Source organism: Talpa occidentalis, unplaced genomic scaffold (assembly GCF_014898055.3).
Source record: "Talpa occidentalis isolate TD23 unplaced genomic scaffold, MPIMG_talOcc4v2.1 talOcc4.16, whole genome shotgun sequence".
Classification (NCBI taxonomy): Eukaryota; Metazoa; Chordata; class Mammalia; order Eulipotyphla; family Talpidae; genus Talpa; species Talpa occidentalis.
In genome coordinates, this window is record NW_023601653.1 from 10309796 (window position 1) to 10330228 (window position 20433).

The 20433-nt window shown below is 46.4% G+C and overlaps 1 protein-coding gene across 1 annotated transcript in view; it reads left to right on the plus strand.

Annotated features, from left to right (window-relative positions):
• The window catches only part of NUAK1 (NUAK family kinase 1), a 66940-nt gene that overhangs the window by 33520 nt on the left and 12987 nt on the right, over window positions 1-20433 (plus strand). The window contains exons 3-4 of the mRNA XM_037513720.2: window positions 13854-14005; window positions 16551-16616. Coding sequence (XP_037369617.1) covers window positions 13854-14005; window positions 16551-16616 — 218 coding nt within the window. The remainder of the gene's footprint in view (window positions 1-13853; window positions 14006-16550; window positions 16617-20433) is intronic.

Below are 20433 nucleotides of genomic sequence, written 5' to 3' on the forward strand. Positions count from 1 at the left end.
GATCCTGTATGTTTTGGAACTTGGGGCTTCATGAGGGGAAGGTACCATCTTGCATGTACTAACTGGTGATACTGAAATATTAGTTGCACAGAAAAAGTCATTCATTATTAAAAAATGACCAATTAAGTGCCTACTGTGTGCTGTGCTTTGGCCTGGGCACTAGGAATACAAGGGTGAACCAGACAAGCTCTGGTGTCATGGAGTTGACATTCAGCTGATAGGTAAGAGGACTCTGGTGAATTTTGAGCTGAGACCTGATGGGGTGAGCAGTGAGCCCTTTGAAGACCTGGGAATTCCAGGCCAGGGAACAGCATATGCAGAATGCTCAGAGGATGGAAGGAACATGTGTTGGTAGAAGTGACAGCCTGGGAGACTGATGAAAGGTTGGAGGGGGCTGGGACCTGAACACATTGGCCAAAGGACAGAGTGTAGATTTAACACCAAGAATGGAGAGGAAACGACTGGTTTTTGAGGAGGGAAGTCGCATTTTAAAATTCATACTTTAAAATAACACTTATAATAGTTAAGAGTTGTTTCCCCTGTGCCTAGGATGTGTTATCTCATTTAGTCCTTATATCCTTCATGGATATAAGTTAGTTATAATTAACATCCCTACTTTATGGACAGGAAAGTTGGGTGTGGAGGCGGAGGATATTTCCTAAGCTACACTAACATAGTGGTGGATCTGAGAGTGGAAACCAGTTGGTGACACCTGCAGACAATGTTCCTTGCAGTTACAACCACTTACAGGGCTGCTGTGACCCCTGATGGGGGTGAGCATTGTCCAGGCCCTGTGACCACAGAGTGTTCCTGGCCTTCCCAGAGCTTGCTGTCTTCAGTCTAGGTAGGGTGTTAAGTTACAGTTTTCTGGGTCTTTTAGAAAATATTTCTGCATACATCTTGGGAAGAAGCTGGGATCCTAAGTTGGTAAGCTCATCGGCCGAGTGTTTTCTAGACTGCACACCATGGAGGTGTATTTATATCAATATATGGTTTATATATTGTAAAGTCTGTGACTTCACAGCATCACTGTGATGCTCACCAAATCCCCCAAAATAATTCCTTTCAAATGTGTCTTTCTCCAAGCAGACCCTGGGGTTGCTCTCTCCTATTGACCCATGGGTAAAGGTGATTAACCCTCAAATTTGTCAATGCTGTGTAAACACAAACCATCACTGGTTGCTAATGCTAAGTAAATAATAGAGGATGGAAATACACCTTCCAGTGTGATACTTAGAGTCATGTGGTAGAGGAAAGGAAAAAAAAAAACGAAATCTCTGGCACCATCTAGGAGAGGGACCCCTGCTCCCAGTCAAAGGAATTCCAGTCTCTCAGCAGGGAGGTCATTGACAATATGGAAAGAGCAGCTGAAAAGGAAGTGCCTGCCAGAGCTTTCAACTTGGTTGCCTAGGATGGAAGAGATAAAAACAGTTTTTGCTCGAGTTTCTGATTTCAGGACCCAAGTTCAAACATCAAAGGCACGTTGTCACACCCCCACTTCCCCTTTGAAAGTCTAGGAGACCTAATCTGCAATACCATGAGAATGACTTGCAATACCATGAGAATGATTTGCACAGCCCTTTAGGGAACTTGTGCAGCATCTGGTAACACTGGCAGGTAAAAGTAAAAAGGTGGGGGTGGTGAGGGGATCCTCCTGGGCCTTCATTTTCCAGCTCTTGGTGTTTGTTCCTGGGGACCTCTTCCTGGCCCTGTGAGATTACATCCCTTTATTGCCCTTTGCTTCCTGCCCTGCTGGCCTGGCCAGCACTTCCATCAAGTCTCCTGTCTTAGGTGAGGCTGATCTTTGCTTTCTGAGCACATGTCAGCTGTGGTCTCTCGCCTTTGGGAGAGTTTCTCAAACTTAACAAAGTAAAGCAAAACAGACAAATGTGCCTCCTTTGATAAGAGTGTATCAGGCCCTTCTTCATGAGCCTTAAACCTGTGGCCCAGGAGTAGATAGAAAAGAATCCGTATTCTAGCAAATTCTCCAAATTCCTACCATGAAAGACACTTTGGATGAGTTTACTGTCAGTTAAAAGCCCCTCTCCTCTTCTTGGATGTATACATTATAATATGCTTATTCACCTTACCTGTGCCTTTCTGAGGTTCTGATAGATCTCTCCAGGAAGAGATGTTCTTGCCTCCTGGTAAAAATCATTACTTGGAAAATCTAGCCAGAAGTGCAGAGGAATTGCCAAACAACAGCGTGAAAAGCCGAAAGACTGCTTAGTGTACAGCAGGCTTGGGGGACAAGAGGTCCACCTCCTGCCTCCTTCAACAGGGGTCTAGAGCCAGAAACTAATGCTGCCTCTGGGAAATAAGCCCTTGAGGATGGCAGGACCCTAAAAACTGCCTAATGGTGCATTTGAGCAGTGGACTCCAGAGGGCAATACAGGGCCTGCAGCCTCAACATCACCTGGTCCCACCCCAAACCCATCAGAAGCTCTGGTTGGGGTGAGCACCGTGCTGTGCAATAACCAGCCCTGCAGGTGGTCCTGCTCCCCTCAAGTTCCAGAACCAACGCGTCAGAGCCCACCTGCCCAGTAGAACAGAAACCTCACAGGGTTGCCGTTTACAATTTTCTTTCTTGGCTCAAATGTCCCAATCTGGGATTCTTGGGCAGCAAGCAGATCCTGATTCAGGCCCTTTCAAAGGCAGAGAGCATAGTTGAATTGAATGAACTAACGAGACCTGTCGGTTATTAATATTCCCCACTGTCTTCATTCATTCATTTATTTAGCCATTTATTCTTCCAATCATTCATTCACTTTACAAAATTTATTGAGCACGTATGTACCAGGTGCTGTCCTAGCAGATTGAGTACATTTTTATTGTCCAAAATAAGCTTTGATTTGAATGAGCTATGTGTTTTGCCAGTTGTTGCTGTGTGACCTTGGGCTAGTGACTTAACCTGTCTGGAGCTGTTTCCTTACCTACAAAATGGGTAGCTGCTTATAGATAAGGCTGTGAGAATATAATGACATAATGCATGCTTAACAAATGATGTTCATTATTCCTGATGTGATGCTTAGGGATTTGAGAGGTCCTTTCTGGCAGACAAAGAATAGTTCTTTTAGGGGGCCTCCCTTGTGGCGCAGGTGGTTGAGCGCTGCGCTGTGAATCTGTGCTGTCGGTGGAGCAACCCACATGGCAGGGCAGACCTCTCCTGTCCCGCTGGCTGCTCCCTTCAGCAGTGTGTTTCAGTCAGTCTGCATGTTCTGTTCCCCACTCTGTCTCTGGTGAATCCGCTCACCCTCCTGCACATCTGGCCTGTACTCCCGTTCTTATATAAATAAATAAATCTTTAAAAAAAAAAAAAGTTCTTTTAGAAGGTGCTAGGGGAGAAGGTTAAGGTCAGAATACCTAAATCAGATTCTGAACATTGGCTGCACAGTAGAATCTCAGGAAGCATTTGTAAAACATGCTGATGCCTGAGCTTCACCAATTGGGACTTGAATTTAATTGGCCAGGCTGAGAAATATAGACTTCATCTTGCAAGTCAGAGGAAAAGAGCCCCGTTCTCGACTCTTGTCTTCGGTCTGATCCTTTGTCACCAGCGAATTCCAGGGAAGAAGGTGTGCCTGGCAGTGGTCACCCGGGAGCAGTGAGGGATACCTTTGGGTTTGGGTTTACTTACTCAGCCATTTGGTTGCTGCCCTCATCAGGGACTCAGGGCCCCATGAAACAGTTTGTTGAACTTGGCAGAGGGGTGTATTATGCTTGTGTTTACTCTTTTGAACCCATGGCGAATTGCTGAGCATTTTAACACACTCCCTTTGCTGCCAGATTCACAAATTCCACATGAAGTCTCTGCAGACTGGATGGAAATTAAGGACTCACCCCTGTTAATAGCCCAGCACCAGAGCATGTCCTCACTTTTAACCTTACGAATGAGCTTCTCAGCTGTGACTCTGTCCAGCCACATTTTCTAATGAGTTTCCTATTAAGTTAGCTATTTGACCTTCAAGTGTATTATTTTCATTGTTTTCATTTGATTACACCCAAGTCATTTTTCTAGAGACTGGAGATTAGAAATAAAACAACCAAAAAGCGAATGCTACTCCCTGGCTGTCCTGCCTCGCCCTCTTGGGTTTCCTGGAATTCAGTATTTTCTAGTGTCTCAAATAATACTGCTTGTACTCGAAGTTAATTTTTAAAGGAAAAAAATGGAACCATGTTGTTATTTAATGTAGAACCTTTTGAAATCAACTGGGATGGCTGTCTGCGTTCCCCCAGACTGCCGGACCGACATGCATTTCCAAAGGCTCACGGGCTCAGAGACCAGGCCCCTTTAACGACCATATCCTGCAGAGGGCATTTGAATATCGCAAATTTTACCACTGAACCGCCAATGCAAGCGGGATTTGAATATTGAAAGGAGGGTTGGGCTAGGTGAACTGAAACATGCAAGGTGCGGACTCTGGATTTTTGATGGGTTTGTGATGGATGTCCTGCACCCACCATAATTTGTGGCGGTGGTTCGTTTACCCAGCAGGCAGGGCCCTGAGATTCACACACACATACTATGCTCTGAGTCCTTTGATGTCTCTGAGTGTTAGTTCAGTCTCTCTTCCATTCTCCCACCTCCTCCTCCCATTCCTTGAGGGCACAACTGCAATCTCCAGTGTCGATTCTGCCACACATACCCGTCGTCGTAATCTTGGATTTGATCCAGGCATGCTTTGCTCTCCCTAGTTAACCAAGACTTGCCGCTGCATAATATAGATAACACATGTATGTGTGCTTCCTGCTGTGTTCTGTACTGTGATAATCCTCATGGTGGGGACAGGGAGCAGAAGCATCCTGTGAAGAACTAAAGCACAGAAGGCTTGCCGAGGTAGCCTGCTGCCACTGAGTGGCAGTCGGGACTTGACCCTGTAACCTGCCTCTGAGACCTTGCATTGCATAGCATGGTGTTTGCAGCCATACCTGGTGGGTCCAGCAGAGGCTTGGAGCAGAGGTGTGATAACCTCAGGCCTGGTGCTGGGACGAGTCCTACAGCAAAGCCCTCTGTCGAGAGCTTCAGGCAGAGAGACTGAGGCTGCTTTCCCAGAGGGGAGAGGCTTCTACTCGCTTTACTGCACAAATGGGAGCATGTATTTTTCAGACGTTCACTGTGTCAAGTACCAGAGACTTAGCTGCAGCCTGGGGTGGTTCTGGAGTATGTGCGTGCGTGCGTGCATTCGTGTGTGTGTGTGTGTGTGTGTGTGTGTGAGAGTGAAAGAGAGAGAGAGAAACAGAGAGAGAGAAACACTCAGACAAGAGCACTAGACAGAATGATCTGGGAGCCTGTGGGGCTTGGCTGATGAGTGTGTGGTGATGGTTGGAGAAGTCCATTTCCACCTCCAAGCCCTGCTTGTTTCCATGGAAATGCCCCCAGGCTTGTTGTGGAAGGAGGGTGAAGTCCTATAGCAGGCCAGCCTGGTGTCCTTGATTTGCTGTCCGTGCAGCTTCCCTCTCCACCTTGGCCAAGTCCCCTGTTCTTCTAGGATTTGATGTGGAGCCTCTAATTAGGTCCAATGATCTTAACAGAAGGAAATGGGGAGCCTTCTGCACACCCTCCTCCCCACGTAGCTTGTATACTTGCTAACCGTTTCTTTTGCCTTCTGTGGAGTCCACTGCTGGCTGTGGGTGGCTTGGTTGGCTAGGATTCTCCTTGCGCATGCCAACCAGAATCCAAAAAAGTATGGTTTAAGAAAAGACAATTAGTGAATTAAAGAGCCTTTCATTGTCCAAACCAGGAAACACATTGACTCTACTCTGACGACTCATTGACAGTGGGAGAGCTGCCAGTCCAACTTCATATTCACCCTCCGTGCCCCTTGACTTCAGGGATAGGGACTATTTTGTGAAGCCATGAGCCTGAGAGCTGTTTGGAATTTAGCTCAGGGGAGGAAACTCTGAAAGAATGAATCTTTACTTTTACTGTGGTCACATCGGTTTACAGTACTGCATGTGATTTAGAAGTATAGGCTCACACCCTTCAGGTGTATGTTACCCACCACCCACCCACCACCCATAGTCCTCTACCCTAGTCCACTGTTCCTCCTCCCCATTGGCTTTCCTCCATTCCTCTCCCCCTCAATTCTAGAGATTTCCAGTGTTTATTATGGTTTGGTTTTATTTATATTCTACGTGTAAGTGATAGCCCCTGGTACTTGTCCTTCTTCTGAGTTATTTCACTTAGTATGAGCTCCTCCTCTTCCAGTCATGTTGCCACAAATGCCAACAGTCTATCTTTTTTCCTGCTGAGTAGTATTCCACTGTGTACATATACCACAACTTGAAGAATGAATCCTTATATTGTCTAAATGACCTCATCAGGTTGCAGACAGTTCTTGCAAAGGAATGAGCAATCCCTTTCTGAAAGGGAAAGTAAGCTGCTTTCTGTGAGGATCCTGCTGATCTTTAATAAAAGGACTCTGCTGAGGAGTGGAATGGTGCTTCTGTCTGAGGTTTTAGGAAAGTAATAAATCTGTGGCTTGTTAGAGGTGATAGCATCCCAGAAGGAATGGCAGCATCCTGGAACTAATTTACAAGACGGCCCTTTTTGCTTAAAACTAACGAACCAGTCTTCTTCGCTTTTTTATTACCTGCTCTTTCCGGAACTGCCTGTAAATGATTCCCACCATCTCACTTCCCAAACTCATTTTCTTCCTAAATGGTCTCATGCATTTGGCTCTAAAATGGCTGGTGGATGGTTAAAAAGCCAAGATCTCTTTCCTCATGAGCATTTCTCCCAGGCCAGAGCATTGTTTTGATAATACGCATTTTCTCAAGTTATACAAGTTGTGCTATTAACCCTGAGGGCAACAGGAGGGAATTGTTAGGAATTGGGTAATTAGTGGGGTTGTGAAAGCCAGACAATCAGAAGGCAGAACTGGACTGTCAAACTGAACATCTGATGAAATTCAGAATTAATTTGGAGAAGCAGCTGTTGCTATAGCAACCAATTTCCACTCTCCCTTGAAATGAAAAATAAACAGAAAACAAGAAAGATAATTCAAGTTGGTGTCTGGGAAGAAGGCCCTTCTGTAGGACAGTAGAAGAAAATGGAGCGAGTCTGGATGTTTTAAGATATGCTAAAACAATGGTGAAGCCTTGTCTTGCAGACAAAACCCAAATCATTTTTGATGGTTGAGTTCCACGCCCGCTTTCCCTCGGCTTCTTTCCTGTTTCCAACGACCTCACCAATCTTTCTCTGATTGTCTAGGGACTTCCCAAGTCTGGCTGGACTTGGTTTATTTGCTCAGTACTAGATGAATTCAACTACACAGCAGCTCCTCCAGGACAAAGACTGTGCCTCAGGCTGTGTCTGTATGCACTTTAACACAAAGCAGGAGGCTCAGATAAATACTTCAGATTGGCTGATGATAAATACTTCAGATTGGCTGATAATAAAAGCGTGTTCAGAAAAGGCAGTGTGTGATGTTGGTTGTCTGCAATGAACAAGAATCTTATTGGGTTTGATGCAAGGAGGGTGAACATGATGACGGAAGGTGGTGGAAAGTCGTGCCAAGAACATATGCTTTTTTTTTTTATTATCAATTTAAGTTTATTCATATAAATGAGAATAATTGAATAATAGCCATGCAACTGAAACCATACTAACAATCATTTCTCTAGACCTGATAGCATTTTGAGAATTAATTTTGTCCATCTCAAACCTACTATTCTAGTGAAACTACCTCTAACCTGATACATGATTCATATTTGGCAAGTCATTTGTATAAATGGAAGAATATTCTTTTCTAAAACGATGAGGAGGTCTCTCTTCTGGTGGTCTCTGACATAATATTTATGAATCTGTTATTATCATAGATGTATAAATTTGTTGTCCATTGGGGGTGGGAATTGTGTGGGGAATATAACCAAGATGAAAATGCATACATTGTGCAAAAATGAAAAATGATGTAAAAAATATATAAAATAAATGTAAATTATCAAAAAAATGTAAATAACCACTTATGGTTAATGGCTTCTGTACTGGGCAGTGAAGCTCTAAACTGTCAATTCAATACATTGGCTTTGCAGAAAGACCAATATGTTTTTAAAATTTATATTAGGGTAGTATATAACTATGTTATTTTAATGCTTTTCAATTCCTGGAAGAAAGGATCTGCATTTTATAATGTTTATTTGCATTCTAATATAGCGTATTTCTTTGTGTCTAAAATTATACAATAAATATTTGTTATGTAGTTAAAAAAAAAAAAAGAACATATGCTTTCGAATCACAAAACTTGGGATCAAATCCTTACCTGTTATCTGCCCAGCAGAAAAGTCTACAGATGAGCATGGAACTACATGCCCGAGAATGTTCTCAGCAACACCATTCATAATGACCCACCATTGGAAACAGCCCAGGTGCCTCTCAAGGGTAGAAGGGAGGGCTCAACCGTGACACACTCACAGTGGGGAACTCTGCAGCATGGATAGCGGCCAGTCTCCCATCGCGTAGAGCAACTGGGATTGCTTTCTCAAAAATCATGTTGAGCTGATGAAGCCAGACAGAAAAGAATATATACTGCACAATTCCATTTCTAGAAGACTCGAAGTTGGCAAAATGGATCTATGATATTGCCTTATATTTATCCCATTCGTGAAATTGGCTTATCTATTTCTCCTTGGGGAGATGGTTAATGACAGAAAGAGGATGTTTGGAGGGGGTGTTTGTGGAGGTGGGCTCTGTCATTGCTCCAGCTGAGAGCTGTTTCCCTACTTATGAAATAGGGATAATGTTAATACCTGTCTTGCAGGAGTATTAGGATTAAGTGTGACCATCCATGACATGCAGTAATTGTTCAGTAAATGGGAACTTTTGTTATTATAAATGAACCTTTTAAAAGGAAAGCTCGCTATCTGGGAAGACTATGGAGAATAAGAGCTGGGCTCTTTTATGGGTCCAGGGTCCTAGATGCCACCTTGTCCATCGTTTTGTCTGTGTATTGTTTTTGGCAGTGTTTGGTCGTGGGCAAAACCCCCTCCAGTGCTCCTTGGGGGCATCAGGGTACCTGTAGCACTGATTCTCTCCTCCTGATATGCGTTACCTGCCAACTCTTTTTTAAAAAAATTTCTTTATTTATGCATACAAGAACTGGGGTATGGGCCAGAGGTGGGGGGTTGAGAGGATTCGCCAGAGACAGAGTGGGGAACAGAACAGGCAGACTGACTGAAATGCACTGCTGTGTGGAGCAGTGGGCGAAACAGGAGAGGTCTGCTGTGCCATGTGGGTAGCTCCCTGGCCAGGGATGGAACTCGTGCTGCAGTGGCTGTGGACAGCTTCATAGTGCTGCGTCTTAAACCCTTGCACCACCAGGGAGGCCCCACCTGCCAACTCTTAATGGCCCTGCACTTAGTGTTTCTGTCTCTGCCCTCACAAATATCATGCCTTCTGCCCAGCCTGCCTTTCCTCCCCTTCTTAACCTGGTCAAGAGTCCTTTCCAGGTGCCCCATGCCATCCACCTAGCGGGTACTTTACAAGCATTTGTTGCTCTGCTGAAAACCAGGATCTGCACCAAATGGGCATGCCCAGTGTGTGGGCTGACTCAAGCTCAGCTCAGTTTCTATTCGGGGTTTTAATTTTCCTGGTAGGCCTGGCATGTCAAGGGCCATAGTTTTCCTTACCGTTCTGGAGCCACCAAGCTTCTGGGTAAAACTGTCTGGCCAAGAGACACAGGCTTTCATTTTTCAAAAAGGAAACCCTTCCCAACGGGTGGAAAATAAGCTTTTGCTGAGTGACTAATAACATAAACACAGACAAGATTTCTGAGCTTATAAATAACCAGTTGTAAAAGTGCCCAAGGGAAGCAGCCCTTTCTGCCAGAAGAATGGTTGAGAGCGTTCCTATCACCTTCCTGGCAGTGACCTTACCGTGCCCAAGGAGTCTTGGGCTCAGGGTGTGGAAGTTGGTCATTTTTCAGTGCAAATTCCCAAGACCTTGTTCTTAGACACTGTAAATCCTGGCTATTTTGGAAAAATAATAGTGGATCTCTAGGTCTCTTCCTGTCTGAGAGCCCTGTGATTCTGCAGCAGCCATAGATCTTAAGGTTTTGTTGGAAAAATTATGAGAATAGCTTCCATTTATTGAGCACTGGCCAAGGCCCGTGTTGCGGGCTCGAGACCTGGGAACTCACTGAGTCCTCCCAGACTGTGTAAGAGAATCATTAGCCTCACTTGAATGGTGACGAGACTGAAGTTCAGGGAGATTGATGTGTCTATATAATAGGTAAGCGCTAGCATGTGAGGACCGGCTCTGCCTTGCACCTGCTCTGTGGCCACGGCCATTGTTATCATCACAACATGTGCTGCACCCCATCTTTCTCATCTGTAAAGTGGATATCTTAGGGCCAAGGCTAGGACTTAATTCATGCAAAATGCTTATCAGTAGCTCAGTGTCTCCATAGCAGGGGGCCCTAGGTGGAAGGGCTCCAGAGACTTCATGCAGATCTGAGATGCCCCACCTAAAACTATTGTTTGCTCTTGGTTCATCTAGAGCTGCCATCAGGGCCTGGGGTGAGACTCCAGTGAGGAAGGGTGGGGGTGGCGTCCCAGAACCAGGGACAGTCCTGTCACCTGACTGCCTCCAGCCCTGTCTTCAACAGTGAGGGGCCGATTTTCTCAATTGGATATCATCTGCTTAGCCAGTGTTTCCCAGCCTGACCCCTGGTTCATTTCAGTAGGAATATTGAAACTACCCAGTCAGCCTGTGAAACTGCGTGAAAGCAGCTGTCCAAGGATGACTGTGTATTAGCATTTTGTAAACATTTTACCCGTATTAGCCGCATAAACTTTTCTCTCCTGTATCCTTGGGGGGCTTTGAAATGTTCCCCAGCCCCGCCAGCTGCAGGCAGTGGAGGGGCAGGAGTGAAGGACAGTGAGGACGGGATTCAGAGCAAGCGGGGCAGGGCTGTGGGACACATGGAAGAATCTGGGTGTATTTCCAAGGCAGGACCAGCAGGGCTTACTGATGGATGCTGCTTGGGGCGACGCGTGGCATAGTGAGTTGTGCTGAGCTGAACTGTTCATGTCTCTGTGCCTTTCCTCCCCCAATTGTCGCTGATGTGACTTTGGCCTCCTTTAAGGACAGCTCAGACTTTTTAGGGTCTGAGTGTCCTTGTACTTTCACTGCTGAAGTACTTTCACTCTCTCTTCCTTCCTACCTCTTTTATTTTTTTCTTTCTTTTTTAAGCACATTTTCATTTTTTTATTAATATATTTTATTTTCTATAATTCTTACATCATTTTTCATTTTTGCACAATGTATGCATTTTCATTTTGGTTATACTCCCCATACAATTTTGCCCCCCTTATTTTGGCCCTAATCCCGCCTCCCTTTCCCCCCACCCAGTGTGTCTCTGGTTTATAGCTGCTTGTTGATTTTGATTTTTCTTTATTATAATTTGTCTTTTTCCTGGTCCCTTATTTAGGTTTCCTAAATTCCTCCTATGAGTGAGACCACCCAGTATTTTTCTTTTTCTTTCTGGCTTATTTCACTGAGCATGATCCCTTCCAGCTCCATCCATGTTGCTGCAAATTGCATGACTTTATCTTTTTTTGATTTCTGAGTAATATTCCATTGTGTGTATGTACCACATCTTCTTGATCCAGTCATTTATTTTTGGGCATTTAGGTTGTTTCCATAGCTTAGCTATTGTAAATAGTGCAGCTATAAACATAGGGGTGCAGGTGCCCTTTTTAATTAATGTTTCTGTGTCCTTTGGGTAAATACCTAGGAGTGGAATTGCTGGATCATACGGAAGCTCCATCTTTTAGCAGGTTAAGAAATCTCCACACAGCTCTCCATAGTGGTTGGACCAGTTTGCACTCCCACCAGCAGTGAAGGAGAGTTCCTTTTTCTCCACATCCTCACCAACATTTGTTGTTGCTAGTTTTTTTAATATGTGCCATTTTCCCACCTCTTTTAAAACGAGCAAACCCGCCGCCTTCTCTCGGACACATCAGGCTTTCCAAGCCAGAACCATCTTGCTGCCTGGGCAGCTTTGCCAGTCTCCAGAGCTGATTGGTTGGAGAACTGACTGAAGGCCCTGCGGGGGGCAGAGCCGTGGGTACCCCAAGGCCAGCAGCCCAGACCAGCCAAGTTTATCTGGCTGTTGTCTCTCGTCCTCCTCCTGCCTTCATTTATCAGAGACTTTTAGCTGGACTTAAAGGAGCTAAAAAGGAACTGGAGGGGCCTGAGCTTCCAACAGCCAGTGACGAGGTGTGGGAGGACAGGCGACCCAGGCTTGGGCGTGTTCCAGTTCAACTCAGTCCTCAAAGGGAGAGAGCAAGAAAGAGCGTGCGCGTGCATGCTCCACCTCGGGATCCAATAAATTCGATACCAACAATCCTAATCAACCTTGTTGAGCGCAATGTTGTAAGTGTAGGTTTTGTTCTTAGCATGTCACATACCCAATATCCAGAGATCCTCCCAATAGTTCTAAGAAGTTCTTACTGATATTATTCACATTTTACAGTTGACTAAACTGAGGCACAGAAAGGGCAAGCCATTCCCCTCAAGTCACACAGCAAGTAAGAGACAGATCCAGGGAGCCTGCTTAGGAGTGTCTTGATTGTAAAGCTATAGTTTTTACCTCTCAAAGTGGAGGCTCCTAGTGAGGAGATACGGCTAGGTAAGGCCGCAAGTAGATTTGCACAGTGCTGTGATGTGAGAGGTAGAAGGATGGTGGAGAGGAAGCCACATGTGACTTCAGTCTTGACTGATGAGTTGGATTTTCCAGGCATGTAAGAAAGGCAGGAGTAAAGGCACAGAGAAGAGCAAGGACCTGTGTGTGTGGGGGCGGGGGGGTAATGGGGGGTAGGAGGAGAGAGACATCGAGGCTGGCGAGATGGGAGGAGAAGGGGTCTTTCAGGGATGGTCCTTAGTATCTACAAAGGCTTTTATACCATATACCCTGGGAGCGAGTATTTAAAAAAAAAATGGTGTATTTTGTCCTTGGCCGAAGGGGCATCTTAAGTGAAGGCCCCAGTACCAATGGGTAGCCATGGAGTGGCTTGGGTGGAGGTGGTGCTGAAGCCCGACAGCCTGTCCATGCTGGCCCCCCCCAACCCACCACCATGGGCCTCTACCTTGAACTCAAGGACTCAGTGGAGCAAAGTTTAAATATCACGGCTGGACAGTATTAGGGTTGGGGCAAGAGGAGCGTTTAGTGCTACATAATTATTTATGGTAAATTGTCCAGGGTGCATACATGATGTTTTGAATTCATTCACTTAATAAATGTTAATTGAGACCCCGTTGTATGCCAAATGGCATTCTGAATGCTGGGAATATACTATGGATGGAAAGACCAGCCCTCGTCTACCTTCCTGTAATGTGTAATTCTAGTTGTGTAATAGACTAAGAAAAGTTGCCCGGATCATGTAGGATCTTGCAGACCATAGACAGAACTGGTTTTTTTTTGGGGGGGAAGGGGGTACATGATGGGAAGTCCGGAAGGTTTTGGGCAAAGAGGTGTCAAGATCACCCACCCCTTTTGGGTTCAGAGTTGCAAGTCAGGTATGGATGGCTGTTTCTTGTCTGAAGATCAGTGCACAGTAGTTGTGTCTGTCATCACTCATTATCCCTCCTACCAGGGCTCCTCTGGTAGAAGGGGCTTGTGAGAAAAGTTTCCGGGGAGTGGGGTCCCTAAGAGAGCCACACTTCCCTCAGCCTCGCAGGCAAGGCACTCACCTGACTCCTTCTGGGGACTTGCATCCTGACTGTCCTGACCCGAGCTGTGTGTCCCTGCGCGGGGACATGTGGGGACATCGCTGCCTTCCCTAGTCCCCTCCGTGGTTTGTCGCCAGCTTGTCGGATGAACGGAGTGTTTGTGTCTGCTGTTCCCCCACAGTGTTTGAGAACAAAGACAAGATTGTGATCATCATGGAGTACGCGAGCAAGGGGGAGCTGTATGACTACATCAGCGAGCGCCGGCGGCTCAGCGAGAGGGAGACCAGACACTTCTTCCGGCAGATCGTGTCCGCCGTGCACCATTGCCACAAGGTACCCACAGCCTCCTGCACCGCCCGGTTCTCGTCCTGGCCTGGGAGGCCTGTCTGCTCATTGTAGTGCGCGCGGAGAATTTATAAAACAGAGAGAACGAGGTCACCATGCATCACCCTAGAATCCAGGGATAACCCATTCTGGACACTTTTGTTAGTTTCCTCCCAATCTTCCTCCTGATCCTCCTAATTCTTTTTTATTTAAATTTTATTTGGAAGATTTTTCCATGTACAGCCAAGTTTCCAAGCTGATACAGTGTCCCCCAGAGCCCTCATTCAGTTTACCCACATGCTCACATTTTGCATTATTCCCCTGGGGCATTGCTCATACCCAAGACACCCCCTTTACACGATGCTGTTAGTGACACTCCAGATTTTATTTGCCTTTCCCTGTTTTTTCCACCCCTAATCTCCTTCCAGTTCCAGCTCTGGTGCAAAAGACCATGTTGCAAGTATTATTACATAGTGTATGTCTTGCTTGTCCACTCAGCATTTGAATTTAACCATTTTCCTATGTAATTCAGAACTCTGTCATTTCTGTGATTGTTGGACATTTAAATGGCTTCCAATTTCTGGTTATCCTAAATAGTGATAGACATCTTTATACATGAAGCCTTTCCTCTCGTTTGATTAATTTATTTAAGAGAAATTCCAGAAACCCCAGACTTACTGGACCCTAGGTTCTGAAGCTTTCCGTGCTCCTAGTACCTTTCCTCACATTGGCTGCATCCATGTGGGTCCCCCATACTCATGCGCTCATTGTAATGCAGTTCTCCTAATGGGTGTGCTTGTGATACGATCAGTTTAGTGGCTTCCGGTCTTTGATGAAGGGAATGAAGAACACAGGTATTTCAAGCCCTATTTCAGCATGTTGTTCTTCATCATTTTAGCCATGACATCCCTCCCCTTCAGCCTTTCCCCCAAAACTGTCACCCCTGAAACAGTCATTCATGGTGCGGACAACAGTGAGTGAATCCAGCATGGCACCTGAGAGTCAGCCTCTTCATCATGGGGTTTGTTGAAATTGAGAGTGACTCAGGAAGTGATTAGAACATGGTTGTTTAAATCCAGAATCCTTAGCCCAGGTGAACATTATATGATTTTTCTTTGCTGACTCAAAAGACACTGATAATTCTGGTCATATGCAGTATTATCAGGCACCATAGCAAGGCCCGACAGACCATATCTTTATTATCCAAAGCGCGCGAGCGCTGGACTCACATGAATGGGGCTCTGTCAGTCTTCTTGCCTCTTATTATGAAAACCAGGAATGCTGCAATAGCAACAAAACTGCTCCTGACATCTAAAACTCAACAAAGTCAAGTACCTTTACTCTGTATCTCTCCTCTAGGAACCATGGTTTGTGCATATCTGAGTTCAAAACACATCTGTGAAGTCTTGGGTTAGAAAAAAGTAGTAAAAATACATGTCTTCATCTCCCCAGGCAGAGCTTTTGGAGATACTAGAAACTGTCAAATGAAAAGGAAAATAAATAAGGAAGCTTCACCAACTGTAAAATGCAGATTCTAAACTAAAGCAGTTGAATGAAACATGAGGAATTTCTAACCAGTTGGTTTGCTTAAAAGAACAGCTTCAATTGCAAATGTCCTTTATGCTGAAGTTCAAAACTTACTCCTGCTATTTATCAGCCCAGCTTTAAATAGCTGTTTTTTTCAGTTCTGCTTCTCTTCCCAGGCCCACTCACCGGCTTAAAAGATCACTGGGTTTTAAAAAGAATTGAACACTCGGTTGTCACTGCTGTGCAGACAGACCAGCAGCGTGTGGTTAAGCCTCCTTTTCACCTCTCAGCTGCCTGCTCTTGTTACTGCAGCGCCGCTTCCAGAGTTTGCATGAATGAAGAGGTCACAGCATCTTAGCAACCTGCTTTGGCTGGCCTGGTGACTGTGGTCTCCCTGGCCTCTCCCGCCCCCACCCTTCACCCTGCATTGAGTCCTGCCCAGCAGCCAGTGGCTTTCAGAAACTTCTCTTTCAGCCACCTAGGAAATAGCCCTGGTGCTGCCTCTGATATCCTCAGGCCATATCTGGATTGGGTTCCTGGGTCAGAATAGATTGAACCAGGCCCCTTTGCAATGTGGGGGAGGCAAGGAGACAGACAGACAGACAGACAGACAGACAGGCAAGGTCAGTGAGCCTCACATTCTGAGACCTCAGCAAAGAGATCTGCCTTTCCTGGGAATCACCTCACAGACAGACATTGTCTGCTGCTGCCTGGGACGATATTGCTTTCACACAGTGGAATTACATTCCCACAAAGAATCCCCCTGCTGTTTTACAGGCTCTGGGGGAGAATGGATTCCAGTCATTTTTCCCTTAACCACACAGCAAGTGACTAATGCTCTCCTGTCGCTGGTCGCTGGCGGGGAGCTTCACGACAGCACGAGCAGCCCTGAGGTTGGAGGCAGAGACCACCGGGCTGGCGCATTTCTTTAATCTGTCAAACATGTCCCTTTGCTCACCCTCCTTTCTCTTTCTGGCTCTCTCATCCCAGCCGCTCACATTCAGTTTTGTCTGTCTTCTCCTTTCAGAACGGTGTGGTCCACCGAGACTTGAAGCTGGAAAACATACTGCTGGATGACAACTGCAACATTAAGGTACAGCCCTTGCCTACTTGATTGCTCAGCAGGTCTGGGTATTGTACCTGGAGCGGGGGGGGGGGGGGGGCCTCACCTGCCCCAAGCTGCAGCCTGGAAATATGGCGCCACTTCCTTCTCTGGCATCTGGGTGGGGGAGTCACTGGCTTGAGCCCTCAGTTCAGTTCAAAGGACTAAATTCAACAAGTGTTTGTGGCCCTCCAATTACATGCCAGACATTCGTGCTGGGACAAGAAGAAATGACTCTGATACATCCCCAGGGAGCTCCTGATCTACCCCATCACCCCATCACCCTAAAGTAGTTATAACAATGTGTGTGTGTGTGTGTGTGTGTGTGTCACACTCAATTTTCACAATAGCCCTAAAAGACAGGGACTGTTATCACATCATTTTACAGGGAAGCTGAGGCACAGAGACATTAAGTTACTTAGTTACTCAAGTAACTCAGGGGCAGGTAGTGGAGTTGGGATTTGCACCTCTGTCTGGCTCATCCCAAATTCAAACCGCTAACTCGATTTGCTAGCAGGGCCCTTTGTTGTTTTAGAGCTAAAGCCTTTCCCCACCGTCTGTACCTCCCAGCCCATGTCTCCTCCTCCCCAGCCCCCCAGGCCTGAAACCAGCTGTGGAACAGGGAAGCTGACTGAGATGGCCGGGCTCTTTGCTGCTGGGAAAGAGCAAACCACCAAGTGATGGAGTTTATGTTTGTGGAGAGTATTATTGCTGGCTGCCCCCGGAGCTGGAGAAAGCTCTCCTGTCCGACAGGGTTCAAGTGCCTCCTGCAGAGTACTCCCGATGTCTTTTTGATCATGTCTGCAAAATAAGCAAATACGGTTTCAAAATAAACTAAGCTCGCCGTGTGGGTTTCATTATGAAACGGCCTTCGTGCTCCCGCCACCAGAGCTTGGCTCTGATTGGCCTCCGGTGACGTTAGTACCTCATCCGTGGTCCCGGACAAGGCCTGGGAACGACCTTGCATCGAACTCTGTTTTGTTGTCGTGGCTGTTCCTTGAGGGAAGCAACTCAGGGAGACTGTAGGCTTGCCTGGGGGGATGGAGCTGCTTTGGTGCTTGTGCCCTTCCTGCAGGTCATGGCACAACGGTTAGTCACCTCAGCCTTGAGAGCCCCCCAGGATGACTTCTTTCTTCTTGCAGAGGAGCTCACTGTGGTCGCCTATTTCGTGTAGTCCAGAGAGTAAAGGGAAAGCTGTTGGTTAGAGCTGTTCTCTGCAGGAACAGGAAGTGAAATTTCAGGCTCCGTCTCTCCATTTCTGGAAAAATGCCTGGATTATTCTAGAAGGAGCACTGGCTACACTTAGAAAATTTCACCCTGTGTGGCTTGACATTGGGGAAGTCATTGGACCCTACTTCCTTATTCACTGTGCAAGGGTACACAGTCACTACTGCATGCCTGTTTTGAGGAGTAGGGGGACACTCTGCTGAGCTTCATAAGCTGCTGAGCCCTGTGCCCTGAGTCAAGGTTAGGCTGCTTTGGAGCTGGTTGTGCTGGGCTTGCATGGCAACCCTTACTGCAGTGTTTTAGATGAATGACTCGCCTGTCTAAGCCTCGGTTTCCTCACTTGTCCAGTAGGGATGCCAGTCCCTGTCTCTGGAGATTATTGTTTATTTGTTAATTTTTTTTCAGTGAGTGTTTCCTGAGCAGTTACTGCATGCCTGCTTTGTGGCCAGTCCTGGCCATCAGTGACAAACAAGAGGATTCTGGAGAATTCTGTACTCAAGGCACTTAGCACTTAACACCAAGGCACCGGCTGGAAGGGCTGGCCACCAGAGAAGACAGAACTACCTTCAGAAGTTCTGAAGGTGCCCAGGTCCGGAGGTGTGATGATCAGCCTGTGGCTGGAGGGTTTGATTCTGGTCTGAGGGGCATATTCTAAGGGTCTGTGTCATCCACCCTGCAGCTCCCTCTCCGGATTCTCCCTGCCACCTGCCCCTGGAGTGCTTGAAACTAAATGTAGTCTTTACAAGGCCTGGAATGTGAGCCTCTGGCTTGGGGATTGGGTCCTGTGACGTGACCTCTTGGTCCCATGATGTAGTCCCAGCAGTGATAAGGCACATAGCTTCCTATGGAGTCATAGAATTCCCCAATGGAGGAGAAGAATGGTTAGAATTCTGAAAGCAATTGTGCTGGGAACAATGGGGCCAGAGCCCAGGAGAATGGCTCATTTGCATAAGCAACTGGGCAATGCTGTTGGGCCTCCCAGCTCCCAGGACCACATCCTTCAGTATAGGATCCTCCTTCCTCCTGTAGGGCAACAGCAGACACATAGGACATAAACATTCAGGCATGGGTCCTGTCTTTTCCTTTGTCTTTTCCTTCAGAACTTCTGCTCTGGCACTCCCCAAGGTAAAGCATGCACACTCATACCAAACAAAAGCCAAATCTCTCCCTCTTCAGATGCTCATCCTTCCTTCTGCTCATCCAAGGACGGCCGCTAGGATCTGAGAATGCTAGAATTTGAAAGACCCTTGAGGTTCATTTCCCAACTGTTTGTTTTAATGATGCTGACCCAGACGTCTAAGAGATGTGCCTGGGATCACACAGTGCATCAGTGTAGACAAGTTATTGTATCTTTGCCTCCCCGGGGTGTGGCACACTGCTTATCACACAGGAGGTGTTCTTAAACCTTTTGATTTGTGAGCAAAGGGACAGCAGCCAGGATCAGAACTCACGTGTTTAAATTCTAGGCAAAGTCTCTTTTCATCATCTCACACCCACTTCCAAGGTTTTTTAGAATGTGTTCCAGCTGGTGTGGATTTATCTTCCGGCTGTATGGGCTCAGCGCTTCCTGACTCAGCATTTTGCTGAAAACATATTTAGAAAGGGCACTTGTGACAAAGGCAGGCAGACACATGGCCACAAGCTGGCCTCTGTGTCAGTGACACCGATGGCCTGTTACTTAGCAACAGGATACCATCAGTGAGGACCCTTGGGTGCCTCTCTAAATGTGGGTCCATATCTAAGGGTAGAGGCGTTTTTGCCCAGGAAACCTGTAAACTTTAAACTTGTCACATGTTGCTGCAGTTTTGGTGGGGCCCCACGTCCCTTGTTCCTCTCCCCTTCTCTGCCTGATGTTGATTTGCAAAGAGCACATCTGGCGCTGGAAATGATTTATCTGGCCATGGCGAGAGGGTGTGGCTTCTAAAAATATTCACACAGTCGGTCAGCAGAAAGAATGAGAGCAATGCACTTCTTTGGTTTGCGTTCCGTACTCTGGAGAAGCATGCCTACTAAAATAGACACCCGGCATAGCATTAATTTGCAATTAATAAAAATGGGCCAGATTCACATCCCACTCTCTGGGAGGAAGAAATGATGACAATTCCCATAGAAGGCTCCTGTAAAAGTGCCTTACAATGAAAAGAGGTCCAGGCACCAGGGTCAGCTGACCCCCTCAAAGAGGGCTGGGAATTTGGTGAGCTCCCAGGGTTGGGAGGAGAGGGGCAGAGGGGAAATGGCCTGTTACACCCATGACAATGGAAAGGCGGCTGCTGTGGATAAGAAAAGAAGCTTTGAATGGCCAGGCAGAGAAGAGATAGCGATAGCTCTGAGGCTTAACAAGCCAAGTGGGGCAGCTCAGGATCTGGGCCTCTGGGCTTTGATTATATGAACGTGAGAACCCTGCATTCACACATTCATTCATTCATCCATTTGTTTGTTCGTTTATCTACTTGTGTGTTTCTCTATTTCTGTCTTTTTCTCTGTCTTTCCCTGCATGCCTACATTCACACATTCATTCCTCTACTTATTCATCTAGCAGTTGAGTATCTCCTGTGGGCAATATTTATTCAACCACAAGTAT